Source organism: Heterocephalus glaber, unplaced genomic scaffold, assembly GCF_053883595.1.
Source record: "Heterocephalus glaber isolate CG9 unplaced genomic scaffold, H.glaber_assembly_v1.0 deba00000621, whole genome shotgun sequence".
Lineage (NCBI taxonomy): Eukaryota > Metazoa > Chordata > Mammalia > Rodentia > Bathyergidae > Heterocephalus > Heterocephalus glaber.
Genome location: NW_028258153.1, coordinates 30088975 through 30102291, shown reverse-complemented (window position 1 = coordinate 30102291; position 13317 = coordinate 30088975). Strand labels below are relative to the sequence as shown.

At 37.9% G+C, this 13317-nt stretch overlaps 2 protein-coding genes across 3 annotated transcripts in view; both read right to left on the bottom strand.

The window, feature by feature from the left end:
- The window catches only part of Tas2r5 (taste 2 receptor member 5), a 37751-nt gene extending 24440 nt beyond the window's left edge, over positions 1–13311 (bottom strand). Inside the window, 1 exon segment of the mRNA XM_087205934.1 lies at positions 2–13311. Within this exon segment, the coding sequence (XP_087062060.1) occupies positions 2–240 (239 nt within the window). The 5' untranslated portion in view covers positions 241–13311.
- Ssbp1 (single stranded DNA binding protein 1) overlaps positions 1–13317 on the bottom strand; it is a 110200-nt gene that overhangs the window by 49445 nt on the left and 47438 nt on the right. The gene's annotated exons all lie outside the window — the stretch shown is intronic.

Below are 13317 nucleotides of genomic sequence, written 5' to 3'. Positions count from 1 at the left end.
TAGCAAAGCCAATGGTTGTTCTGGAAAAAAAGGAAGCAGGATTATGTCCAACATCACGATCCACTGCAAGAGAAACCAGCAGCCAGCCAGCCCCAGGACAATGAGGTTATATGAGGATCCCTTGACTTTTCTGATCCATTCTCCAAAACTCCAGACCACAAGGATTCCGTTTCCAACTAGGCCAATGAGAAATTCAGCCACTACTACTGGCATCAGCAGTCCTAGGGCAGCAAGGAACATGGCTAGGGAAGGAAGGCTCTCACTTTCGTCCCAGGAAATGTCCTGATTCTGTGCTGATGAATATGCACTCCTGGCTTAGGTCAAATCCCCTGATATAATACCACAATCAGGGTAATTTTCATGCCACAATATATGGATTTGGGCTTGTCCTTCTGTGACCTATCCTCAAATAGAAACTGAATAGTTGTGACTAGAAACAGAAAAGTTAGAAGTTATGATGATCCCCTCTGTATTTGCATCTATATGTATGAACCATGAGACTAGATTCAGAGATTGGAAACAGTACCAAAGACACTGAGTCTTCATTTCAAAGGTCGTGGGCTGAAGTTTAGACACAAGCAGATAAAATAACAAGAACTATCAAAAAGAAGGATCAAATCAAAACATCCTCAGATTCTACAGAGTGCCAAATATGAGGTCATGTGCTATAATTTTTTTCTTAAAAAGATTAAACACATACGCATGAAAATTAACCAATCTTAAATTTAAAAACAGATTTCATTATCAATGGGAGAAATGAAGAAAGTTTCAAGGATGGAAACATTTGGAAACCAGAAACATATTTAAACGGCAAACAATAAAAAGAAATATCAAGGAGAGAGGCCATTATAATTAACCATCTTTGGAGCCATCTGCCTCTTATAGTCAAACATCCACACATACATGCCTTAGTATATATCTCATACATGTTGTAGAAAAAGGAGATGAGTTCAATAATTGAAAAACAGACGAGTATGATTACCAAGAAATTCAATAAATGTGATTCATTTATTGTCCTTCAGATTCCAGCTTTGCTTAGATTGCAATACAATACAAATACATTTGTGGTAAGTTGAATATGGTTCCTAAGATTCTCACTTCCTTGTATACATACCCTCAATAGTCCTTTAGCATGTGTAGGACTATGAGTAAGATGAGATACTGCCTCTCTAATTAGGCATAGGTAAAGGACCTTTGTAGGTATCCTTAAGGTCTCTGATCAGTCAATTTTGAGTTAATCAAAAGGAAGACTAGTTTAGGTGGGTCTGAGTTGATAAGCTGAAAGCTTTGAAAGGGGAACTTGGCCTTTCCTGGTGTGAGAGATCCTCCTGCAAGCCTTGAAGAATCTAGCTCCAATGTTGTGAGAAGGAGGAAACTTTAGAAGGCCTCCAGACGTTGATAGTGGCCACCTTCTGACAGGTAGCAGTCCTATAACTGCAAGAAACTGAATTGTTCCAGCAACCATATTAGCTTGGGAAAGGATTCCAAACTCCAAAAACAAATGAAACCAAGCCAACATTTTGGTTGTAGTTTATGACACCTTGAAAAGAGAACCCACTTACACTATGCCCAAACTGGTCCATCAAAACTGTGATGTAATAAATGTACATCATACTGAGCTGCTAAGTTTGTGTTGCTACACAGCAAATAAAAAACTAGCACAGAATTCAAACCAAGCTGGAAATTACTAGGAAAAAACGTGGAGAAAGAATAGTTAGATTAGAAAGAAATAGGAAGGCCAGGCTAGTTTCTGAGGAAGGCAACATAGTTGTAGAAGAGAGTTGTACCAGGAGCCAAGAGCCCTGAAGTTTGGCCCCAGCACCTCCTAGAATCTCCAGGAAGCTATGGGAAGGCCACTGACCCTCTCTCAGCCTCTATTGCTCTAAATGTAACATAACGAGATTGCTAAATTGGGTTTCCATTTCTTCATAAAAGATTTACAGAATGTGTATTATATGTCAAGCCACAGTATACCAGGCACAAGGAACACAGCAGTGAACAACGGAGTCCCTGCTTTCAGACAGCATCATCTCCATGAGGCTCCAGTTCCCAGAATCCTAAAATGTGGTTGCAGGTGTGAAGAGAGAGAGAGAGAGAGAGAGAGAGAGAGAGAGAGAGAGAGAGAGAGAGAGTGTGTGTGTCACAATCTTCTACTGGCTAGAAAACCTACATGAAGCTTGAACCTGTCCAAACCAGTGTTTGTTTGACCACTGGATTGATCTGTCTCCCTATCTGACCCACTGTAGCCTAGGTAGTGGAACTTCTACAGATCAACCATGGTGATAACAAATACATTTCCAGACGGCCTAGTCTGGAGAAAAAAAATCTGTAGAAATATAAAAATGGGGTTTTTACAAGTACTTTACTACTTGTGTTGAGAGGTTAAAGGACTTGAGATACTCAGTTGATTTCACTAAGAAAAATGCCTACTTAGAAAATACTCATCAGTGAATATGTAGGTTCAACTTTTTTCTTTAAATACACATTGTTTTAAAATTATAGCTATTTTGTACTTCTCATCAGAGAGACATAATCATCGCATTGGTAAGAAAAGCTTATTTATCTGCATACATTTAGAAAAATGCCACACTTTCCATGCAAAACACTAAAACCCAGTTTTGACTCCTGGAGTTTATGGAAATAATGAACTTTGCATTGCTTACAGAGCAATAGCTCTGGTTTCCATCCTGTTTTTCAGGTTACCTTGTCATTTTGTTTCAAAGTCAAAGAGGAAACAAGAATAGAGAATAAAATTTTAATTAATTTTACTTAAAACTTCAGTTAATTTTAACCTTTCCAATTAATCAATTTATGGCCTGACTAGATATATCTCCCATGTCATGGCCTGTAGAATTTCCAAGCACATACTATTATCCTCAGAATGCTCTGACAATTATTATTCATGACTGTTGGAGCAGAACGGAGATAAGTATAGGTAACAGAGAGTATTGTACACATGGAGACAGTGGTTAGTTCCAGGGGGCAAAAGTTGGAGATGAAATAGACTAGCCAAGACAGAATCCATGTCAAGGAGGAAATTCACAACAATTCAAACTTGGCTGGAGCACCTGCCCTACAGCAGTGTGCTTCTTCATCTTCCTGTGATGTCTACATAAAAAGAAAATCAGGAGGAAAGTTCCAACAAGATGGCTGACTAGAAGCACTGGGTACAGCCACCTACACACAAAGAAAGATGAAAAACAAAGAACACCTGCTATCCAGCTAGAACATTCAGAAAGAGCACTAGAACACAGCACAGATAAAACGGAGAATCTGTGGGATACAGAGACACCAGATGGTCTGGTAAAGAAGAAAAACAAGTGCCTAGAATCAACTGCCCTGCTGCCACAGTCTGGACCAGTTTGAACTGGGGAAAATCTTCCTATCATAGGGAAAAGATAAACAGGAGGCCCTCAACAGTCTATATGGGTATCAAGGACACCTAAAGTTTTTGCTGCTGAGGAATCTTGGGGCCCTTCTAAGCCCTGAGCCCAGTTGGGGAGTCGGTGGGGGAATGCACGCAATTGCACTGCTACAGTGATTCAGCCCAGTGCATATACTAAGTACCCACCCCCAAAGCTATGATGAATGGTGCTATTTTGAGATCGAACAAAACCAGACACAGCCATTACAGCCATAGGCCCAAGGCCACTGAAGTAGCTCCACCTCCACACAGCCTGCAGACTAATAGGTATGCTCTACACCAGGGAGCCATCACCCTATCCCTGTTACTGCCAGAATTCACCAACCCAGGCACACTGAAGAGATCCTAGCCCCTGACAGCTCCCAGGACTGACAGATGCCCCCATACTGCACAAAAGTGTTGTGCCTCTGTTCCTTACAAGCTGCATCAGTTTTCCCAAGGGCCACATGAGTAGCCTCACTTTTAGTACAGCCTGTGGAGACTAACTGAAGTCCTATGTTATTATATCAATCTAAAATATCACCCAAAAGTTCATGTGTTAAAGGCTTTGTCTCCAATGCAGCAATGTTCAGAGGTGGGGCTTTTGAGAAATGACTGTATCACAAGGGCTCTCATATCATCAATGGATTAACCTATTGATGGGTTCATAATTGAATGGACTATTGTGAAGTGGCAGAAACTGAGTCTAGTTGGAGAAAGTCAGTCACTTGGGTGGGATGTCCTTGAAGGGTATAATATGTCCCTAGCTTCTCACCCTCTCCCTCTCCCTCCCCTCCTCTTCCCTCCCCTCACCACCCTCCTCCTCCTCCTCCTCCTCCTCCTCTTCTTCTTCTTCTTCCTCTCTCTCTCCCTCTCTCTCTCTCTCCCTCTCTCTTTTCTTCTGGCTGCCATGAAGCGAGTAACTTTGCTCTGCCTTGAAGTACTGCCTCTTTACAAGCCCAGAAATAAAGATGATACCTGACCATGCACAGGAACTGTGAGCCAAAATAAGTCTTTCCTCCCTCTAAGACGATTTTCACAAGTATTTTGTCATAGCAATGGAAAGCTGCCTAACACACTCTGCAACCACTGACACTGACATGTGTGCTGCACCACATTTGCCCAGCATGCTAGAGTGGTCCTACTCCTGTACAGCCTGTGGAAACTAACAGGCACATTCCTTCCCCATGTGTATACACTGCACTGCACTTTGAAAGGAAGGGAACTCTTCCAAACTCATTCTATGAGACAAGATTTGCCCTAATACCAAAACTAGACTGAGTCACAGAAGAAAGGGAAGAAGGGAGAATCTCTACAAGGCGTGAGCTAAAATATACCCTTCCTCCTTTAACTTTGGGTGTCAGGTATTTTGTCTCAGCAACAAAAAAACAAATTAAGACAATATAGAGGCAAAAATTCTCAACAAAATATTAACAAATTAAATTCAACAGAACCAACAGATCATTCACCATAATCAAGTGGGACTCATCTCAAGGATGCAAAGATAGTTCAAAATATAGAAATCATAATATATCACATAAATAAAACAGAAGATAAAAATCATATGATCAACTCAATAGATACAGAAAAAGCATTCAAGAAAATTCAACATCCCTCCATGATAAAAATTGTGAACAAATTAGGTATAGAAGGAATTTACCTCAACATGATAAAAGATAGAAGATATGTGATAAATCCACAGCCAACATCATACTGAATGGGGAAAAATCAAAAGGGCTTCCACTAAGATCTGGAAAAAGACAAGGGTGTTCACCTTCACCACTCTTATTCAACATGTACCAGACATCTGAGCCAGAACAACTAGGCAAGAGAAGAAAATAAAAGACATACAAACAAAAAGAGAGAAGTCCAACTATCTCTGTTTGTAGACCATATGATTTTAAATATATACAAGCCTAAAAACTCCACCAAATGACTCTTAGAATACATAAATGAATTAAATAAAATTATAGGATATAAAATCAACACACAACTGTCAGCAGTATTTTTATACACCATTAATAAACTTGCTAAGAAAAAAATCATGAAAGCAAACCCATTCACAATAACAACATAAACAAAATACCTAGGAAAAAATTTAACCAAGCAAGTGAATGAACTCTACAAAATACCAATGAGAGAAATTGAAAAAGATAGAAACAAATAGAAAGACCCTCCATTTTCACAGACTGAAAGAATTAATATTGTTAAAATGTCTACATTACCAAAACCAATTTACACATTCAACATAACGCTGATCAAAATACCAATGGTTAGCTTGGTATGGTGGCAAGCCCCTGTTGTCCCAGCTATTCAAGAGGCCAAGGCAGAAGCAGTGCTTGAAATCAGGAGTTTGAGTCAAATATAGCAAGATCCCATTTCAAAAATAAATAAATACATAAAATTTTAAATTTAAAAAAATATATATTTTATATATATTTAAATATACTTATATAAATTTTAAAAATATATATTTATATATATATATATATATTCATGCATACATGGTCACAAAAGACCCCAAATAGCCAAAGCAATCTTGAGCAAAAAGAAAAAAGCTAGAGACTTGACAATACCTGATCTTGGGATACAGCACCAAACAGAGCATAGTACTAGCATAAGAACTAACACATAGATCAAAGAGACTGAATCAAGATTACAAAAATAAATTCACATATCTATAGCCTACTAATTCTCAACTAAGACATCAAAATCATACACTGGAGAGCCAGGCAGGGTCCTACACTCCTGTAATCCCAGCAATCTGGAAGCTGAGGATGGAAAACTGTGAGTTTGAGGCAGGCCTGGGATACATAGAGAGCTCAAGGTTAGCCTGGACAATATAGTAAAACCTTGTCTCAAAAATCAAAAACTCAAACCAAAAAAAAAGGAACAAACAACCATTGAAAAAGGGATAGCCTCTTCAATAAATGATGCTAGAAAAATTAGATATCTATATGAAGAAGAATGAAACTTGACACTTAACTCACTATATACAAGAATCAACTCAAAATAGGTAAAAAATCTAAATGTAAGATCTGAAACTATAAAAATACTAGAAGAAAACATAGGGGAAACACTTTAAGACATCAGTTATAGGCAATAATTTTTTGGATAAGACCCCAAAAATATAGGGAACAAAAGCAAAAATAAACAAATGGGATTATATCAAACTAAGAAGGTACTGCACTGCCGCAGACCAGCTGCAGTCGATGTAGGGTAGGAAGGGGAGATGTCCTGGGAGGGCGATGAGAAAGAACCTCCACAAGCAATATCCAGGTTCCCTCTGAGAAGTCTCAGGGTCTGATTTATTTTTATATCTTTAAGCAATAGCTGGGAGGCATTGGGCGGAACATGTTTACATTTTAAGTTGCCTTAGCAATTTCTATTGAAGTAAAGGTTATTTTCTTGCTAAACAAAGTACAATTCCTCTAAACTGTTTCATTTCATTGAACATCATGAATACATATTTAAAAATTACAATTGTCCCCTTATTTACCCACACCTAAACAGAACAGAAAGTAACTTAATCAAAATCTTTATATCAGCGGGGGTACAAGCAAGATTTAATCAACTAAGTGTCAAACTTGTGGTCGCCAGCTGGCCCTTGAGAAACTGGACAATGGTTAATATAGTTTGCTATTAGCTCTCTATTTTACTTTACCTCTATTCATCTTAACTAAATGTCATTTAGGTTCATAGTCCATGAGCAGGAGATATTTACAGCACTTTGAGAAATATTGAGTAACTTGTCTCCTTAACGCGTTTACCTGTCTTAACGTTCTTTCTATTTCCCATTTTCCACTATTTCTTACATCTAAAGTCTGTCCTTTCAATCTCTTCGTAAGACCCCTTTAGTAAATAGAATGTCAGCAATAAGAGGGGGAGTCATAGTAGTGGGGAAACAGAGGGGGTTTTAGGAGAGGTTTCTTTAGAAGTGGATGTGGCAATAGAACTAAGAGAAACTGGAATTTGGGACTTGTGAGCCAGATCAGATTTCAATATATCATTACCAATGTGCCTCATGGAGAGTTTGTTGTTACTCACAAACACAATGACTCCTGTAATCAGAGTAACAATTATAAACATTACGGCAAGAAAAAATAAAACATGAGGGTACGATGTGTTCCACCCTTTCTTTCCCACAGCTGGAACTTTGTCAAGCAGCAATGGAGGTCAGTTGGGCTTCGCCACTGCACAGCAAAGGAAACAATCATCAGAGTTAAAAGGCAACATGCAGAATGGTAGAAAATATCTGACAAGGTATTAATATCCAGAACATATAAGGAACACAAAAAACTCAACTACAAAATAATCCAACTAAAACACGAGCAACTAAGTAGACATTGCTCAAAAGAAAATATACAAATGGCCAACAATTACATGAAAAAATAGCCAACATTACTAGCCATCAAGGAAATGCAAATCAAAATCACAATGAGATATCTCACTCCAGTCAGAATGAAAATGTATTATCAAAAAATGCAAAAACTATTAAAAATATGAAAAAAAGAAAAAATGGAAATAAAGTCTTTGTGAACAGGGAGGGGTAGAAGGGTAGAAGGGAAGGCAGGGGAATGGGGAAAAAATAAGAACCAAGATACATCATGTAAAAGTACAAGTTCTCAATGATGAATGTTAACTGTATTATATACCTAAAATGTACCAATAAACTTAAATAAAAAAATACAAAAACAACAAATGCAGGTGAGAATATGAAAAAAATCCTTATACATTGTTAGTGAGAATGTAAATTAGTACAGCCACTATGGAGAATAATATGAAGATTCTTCAAATAACTAAAAATATATTTACATAATCCAGCTATCCCACTTCTAAGTATATAGCCAAAAGAAATGAAAGCAGCATATCAAAGAGAAATCTCCACTCTCATGTTTATTGTAGGACTATTCACAACAGCCCAAGTATGGAATCAATGGAGGTATACATGGACAGATGAATGGATAAAGAAAATCAAGAAAATACGCACACACATACAATGACACATACGTAAAATTTACACATAAAAAAGAATGAAATCAGTGTTATCAGTATCATAGTAGAACATTTCCCAGATTCAGTCACTGTCCTTTGGAAATCCATTCCCTTTCCCAGAACAGAAGAAATGATTTTGAAGGTAGCATCCCAGCTTGCATCTATATGAAGCTAGCCTGGAACCTGAGATCAGATGCAGGACACAGTTAGAGACTGACCTTCAAAAGAAAGAAACTAAAGTCTAGAGACCCTATAGCACCATTTCCTGAAACCCATTTTCACCCTATAATTCCAAAAAAACCAAATATGAAATTCACAGGACTAGAATAGTGGCAAAAGCAGGCACCTCACGTTATAAGGGAAAGTTCATTATCAAGTACTTGGCAAATATGTACTAAATGATTGCCATGTTCCAGGCCCCTGTTCCAGACTCTTGGGCTACAGCTAGGAGGAACCAAGAGCCTGCTGTCATTGAGCTGATGTTTGGGGGTGGGGGAGAGATCAGTAAAAGTTTTAAGAAGTGTATAACTTGAACATGTGGACAGAAACCCATATTTACACACATACAAAGGTTTATTTACAATGATAGGAAAAACTAAGGAAAAGACAGGATACAAAAATAAGCAAAAGCAAACATAAGATGGAATAAATATTAACTGCTGAATAATAGCTCCAGAAGTCAGGCATGAAAGAGAAATCTGTGAACCACAGCTAATACTTCATTTCCACGCAGAACTCTTCAGCATATCAGCTCCCAAACCAAAAGCTGCCATGTAGGAGGCTACACTAAGTTTTACAGCCTCAATCTTTCTCATTTACAGAGCAACCATTTGGTTTTTACTTTTTGATATAACTGAAATGCATCTGCCATAATACTACCCCCTTCTATTTTATTCCCAACACTCCTCTATTCTGAGCCCTCAGCATTTTCACAGTACCTGAACCAAGAAAAAGAAAGCCAATGAAAGGTTAAGTGGAATACAAGCATTAGAAAGAACTTACAGGGGCAAATTATGGCTTACAGTTAGTATCAACAGGGAAGTCTATCCTACATAGGAAAAGAATACCAAAAGGAAAGAAAGAATAATCATTGGCTTCAAAAATCAAACACTTTCACCTAAAAAAAAATTCCCCCTCCCATTGTCAGATTAAGTATATCTGACACAACTTGGCCACTCCTCAATTATTTGTATTCCTGTATTCAAGCAGCCCTTTAAAATGCTTCCTAAAGGGAAAAATAGAAACAAAGCTTTTGTACTTAAGGGGCGGGAGTAGAAGAAGCAAGATATATCATGTACTGGTACAAATTCTCTATGATTAATGTGGTCACTATGCATATCTAAAATGTGCCAATAAATGTTTTTCTTTAAAAAATAAAAATAAAATGCTTCTCAGACTGTGCCTACTTTTCCACTAAATGGCAGAGAGGCAACTCTTCCACAGCAGCTGTTAACATGCACAAATTTTCTAAATGAGCTGTTTTTGTTCAGATATTCAGAAATCAAACAGATCAAGCACATTGTTAATAAGCACATATAACAGGATCAAAAATTATGAATGTGTCCTTGGCAACCTGTTCCACACCACCTTAGGAAGAGCAAGTGTTTTTGCTCACTGCTACTGGTATTGCTTTCTTGGTACAGGAATTTACACTTCAGAAACAGGTGGGAAGAGGAAACCCCAAACTATACCATCCAGGATTCTAGGTGCAGCTAGGATCATAGCCTTTGAGGAAGAATATGATAAGCAACAGCAGCATGGCTGAGGGGTGGAGAAACTAAGTAGAGCAAAAGCACAACAATGAGGAAGTTTCTTTTTCAGATGTGAGAATGGGAGCTGTTTCTGTCTGCTTCCATGGGAATGAAAATTGGAGGAGGGAGATGAGAATAGCAGATGGGGGAACCCTCCAGGAGGAGGAACTTAACATACCTCCAACTAAGTTTGAGCTGGAACTAATGACTCCTAAAGAAGAAAATATGGGGAAAAAAATAGTGCCTTTACCTTGGAAAAAATTGGAGGATGGTTCAACCACTCCCAGCCCAGAGGAAAGGGCTTTGGGGCCTCCGTCCACCACACTCAGGCCAGAGGAGGTGAGCCCTGCAGATGCCAACAGCATCCCCTGCCCCCATGGAAATGAGAAAACATGTAAACAAGTCTCAAAACCAAACTTCCAGATCACCTAAGGCAACCCCAAAGGGAAAGGACATGGAACACTCTGATACTCAAACACCTGGACTCCCTGAACTGGCAACAAAACAGGATCTGGAAACAATGAAATTAGAAATAATTTCTCAGATAACAGCAGAGATGGTGCCCATAGTGCAAGACATAATTAATAAACCTAGAGAGGACAGAGATAAAAAAAAAATGGAGCTGAGGAACATGATGGAATTCCAACATAGGAAACAAATGGAACCCATAGAACAGATACAAAAAATATTTCCAGGAGATTAAAAACTCCATTGAAAGTCTACACAGCAGAATGAGCCAATGTGAGGACAGAATTTCAGATATAGAAGATAAGATTGGAATTAGTGACCAGGAAAAGAAAAATTGCTTCAAAGTGGTAAGGGGCTATGAGAAATCAATCCAGCACTGCTAGATGATGCAAAAAAGACTAACATGAGACTGATGGGAGTCAATGAAGAAACAGGAGAGAGTGCAGATGACGTAAAAAAAACTGTTCACAAAAGTAATGGCAGAAAACTTCCCAAGCAAGGGAAAAGAACTTGACATACAGATAAGTGAGGCATATAGGACTCCAAGTAGATTTGATCAAAAAAAATCTACACATAGGCATATAATTGTTAAGATTCCAGAAACACAACAGAACAAAGTTCCACAAGCAGTTAGAGAAAAGAAACAAATCACATACAAAGGAAAGCCCATCAGAATCACAGCAGGATTCTCAATACAAACACATAAGGCAAGAAGAGCTTGGAGTGATGTATTCCAAGCCCTAAAGGAAAACAGCCTCCAACCCAAATTGATGTATCCTGCAAAACTATCTTTCAAAATTGACGGAGAAATAAGATACTTTCATGTCAAAGAGCACCTTAGGAACTTCATGAATACCAAACCAGCAATCCTAAAAATTTTAGACAATATCCTAGGAACAGACAAGGAGGATCACAACTCCAGGAAGCACAGCAGAATGAACCCATTGGGCATGACAAGAAATTAAATGTAAAGGGGGAAAATCCATCAAAAACAAAAAGTCATGACAATAAGTCAATATGTATCAGTTATAACCATCAATGTTAATGGTCTCAACTCACCAATCAAAAGAAATAGACTGGCAGAATGGGTCAAGAAGCAAAGTCCAACAATATGCTGCATACAAGAAACACAATTCAAAAAGAAACTCATAGACTGAAAGTTAAAGGGTGGAAAACAATACTCCATGTGACAAGAACCCAAAAAAATGCAAGAGTAGCTGTCCCCTTGGCATATCAAGTAGATTTCAAACCAACACAGATTAAGAAAGACAAAGAAGGACATTACATCCTTGTAAAGGGAGCAATCCAAGAGGAAGAGATGACAATCATAAATATCTATGCACCAAACACAAGTGCACCCAACTATATAAAACAAATACTAACAGACATGAAAAGTCATATATGCAGTAATACAATAGTAGTGGGGAACCTCAATACCACACTCTCACAAATAGATAGATCAAGTAGACAAAAAAAAAGTAATGAAACACTAGAACTCAATCGAACTCTAGAACAAATGAACTTAACACATGTTTACAGAATGTTCCACCCCACAAAATCAGAATACACATTCTTTTCAACAGCACACGCGTTGTTCTCCAAAATAGACCACATACTCGCTCATAGAACATGTTTAAGTAAGTGCAAAGGAATTGAAGTTATCCCCTGTGTATTATCAGACCATCGTGTGATGAAAATGGAAATCCAAAGCAAAAGAAACCACAAAAATTTCATAAACACTTGGAAAGTGAACAACACACTTCTGGATAACCAATGGGTCACAGAGGAAATTAAAGAAGAAATCAGACAGTTCCTTCAATTAAATGACAATGACAATAGAACATATCGGAACGTATGGGACACAATGAAAGCAGTCTTACAAGAGAAATTCATAGCAGTGAATACACATACTAAGAAAATAGAGTGAGCCCAATTACACAACCTGATGCTGAACCTCAAGCTTCTAGAAAAAGAAGAACAGGACAAACCCAAAACTCATACAAAGGAGGAAATTTTAAAGATCAGAGGAGAAAACAATTCAATGGAGACTAAGAAAACGATACAAAAAATTAATGAAGGCAAGAGTTGGTTCTTCGAAAGAATAAACAAAATTGACAAACCCTTAGCCAGCCTTATCAGAAAAAGGAAATAAAAGGCCTAAATCCATGCAATTAGGAATGTAAAGGGTGAAATTACAACAGATCCAGCAGAAATCCAGAGGATCATCAATACCTACTTCAAGAACCTATATGGCAATAAGGTAGAAAACACAGAAGAAATGGACAGATTCCTAGATACATATGAATTACCAAAGTTGAACAAAGAAGATCTAAAAATTCTAAACAACCCAATATCAACCAATGAAATTGAAAAGGTAATTAAAAACTTACCAACTAAGAAAAGGCCAGGTCCTCATGGCTTCACTGCTGAATTCTATAAGACATTTAAAGAGGAACTACTGCCACTGCTGTTTAAACTCTTCAATGAAATTGAAAGGAAAGCAATACTCCCAAATTCACTCCTGGAGCAAGCATCACCTTGATCCCCAAAGCAGAGAAAGACCCAACTAAAAAGGAGAAATATAGGCCAATCTCACTAATGAACATAGATGCAAAAATCCTTAATAAGATACTGGCAAATAGAATGCAGAAGATCATCAAGAAGATCATACACCCTGACCAAGTGGGATTCATCCCAGGG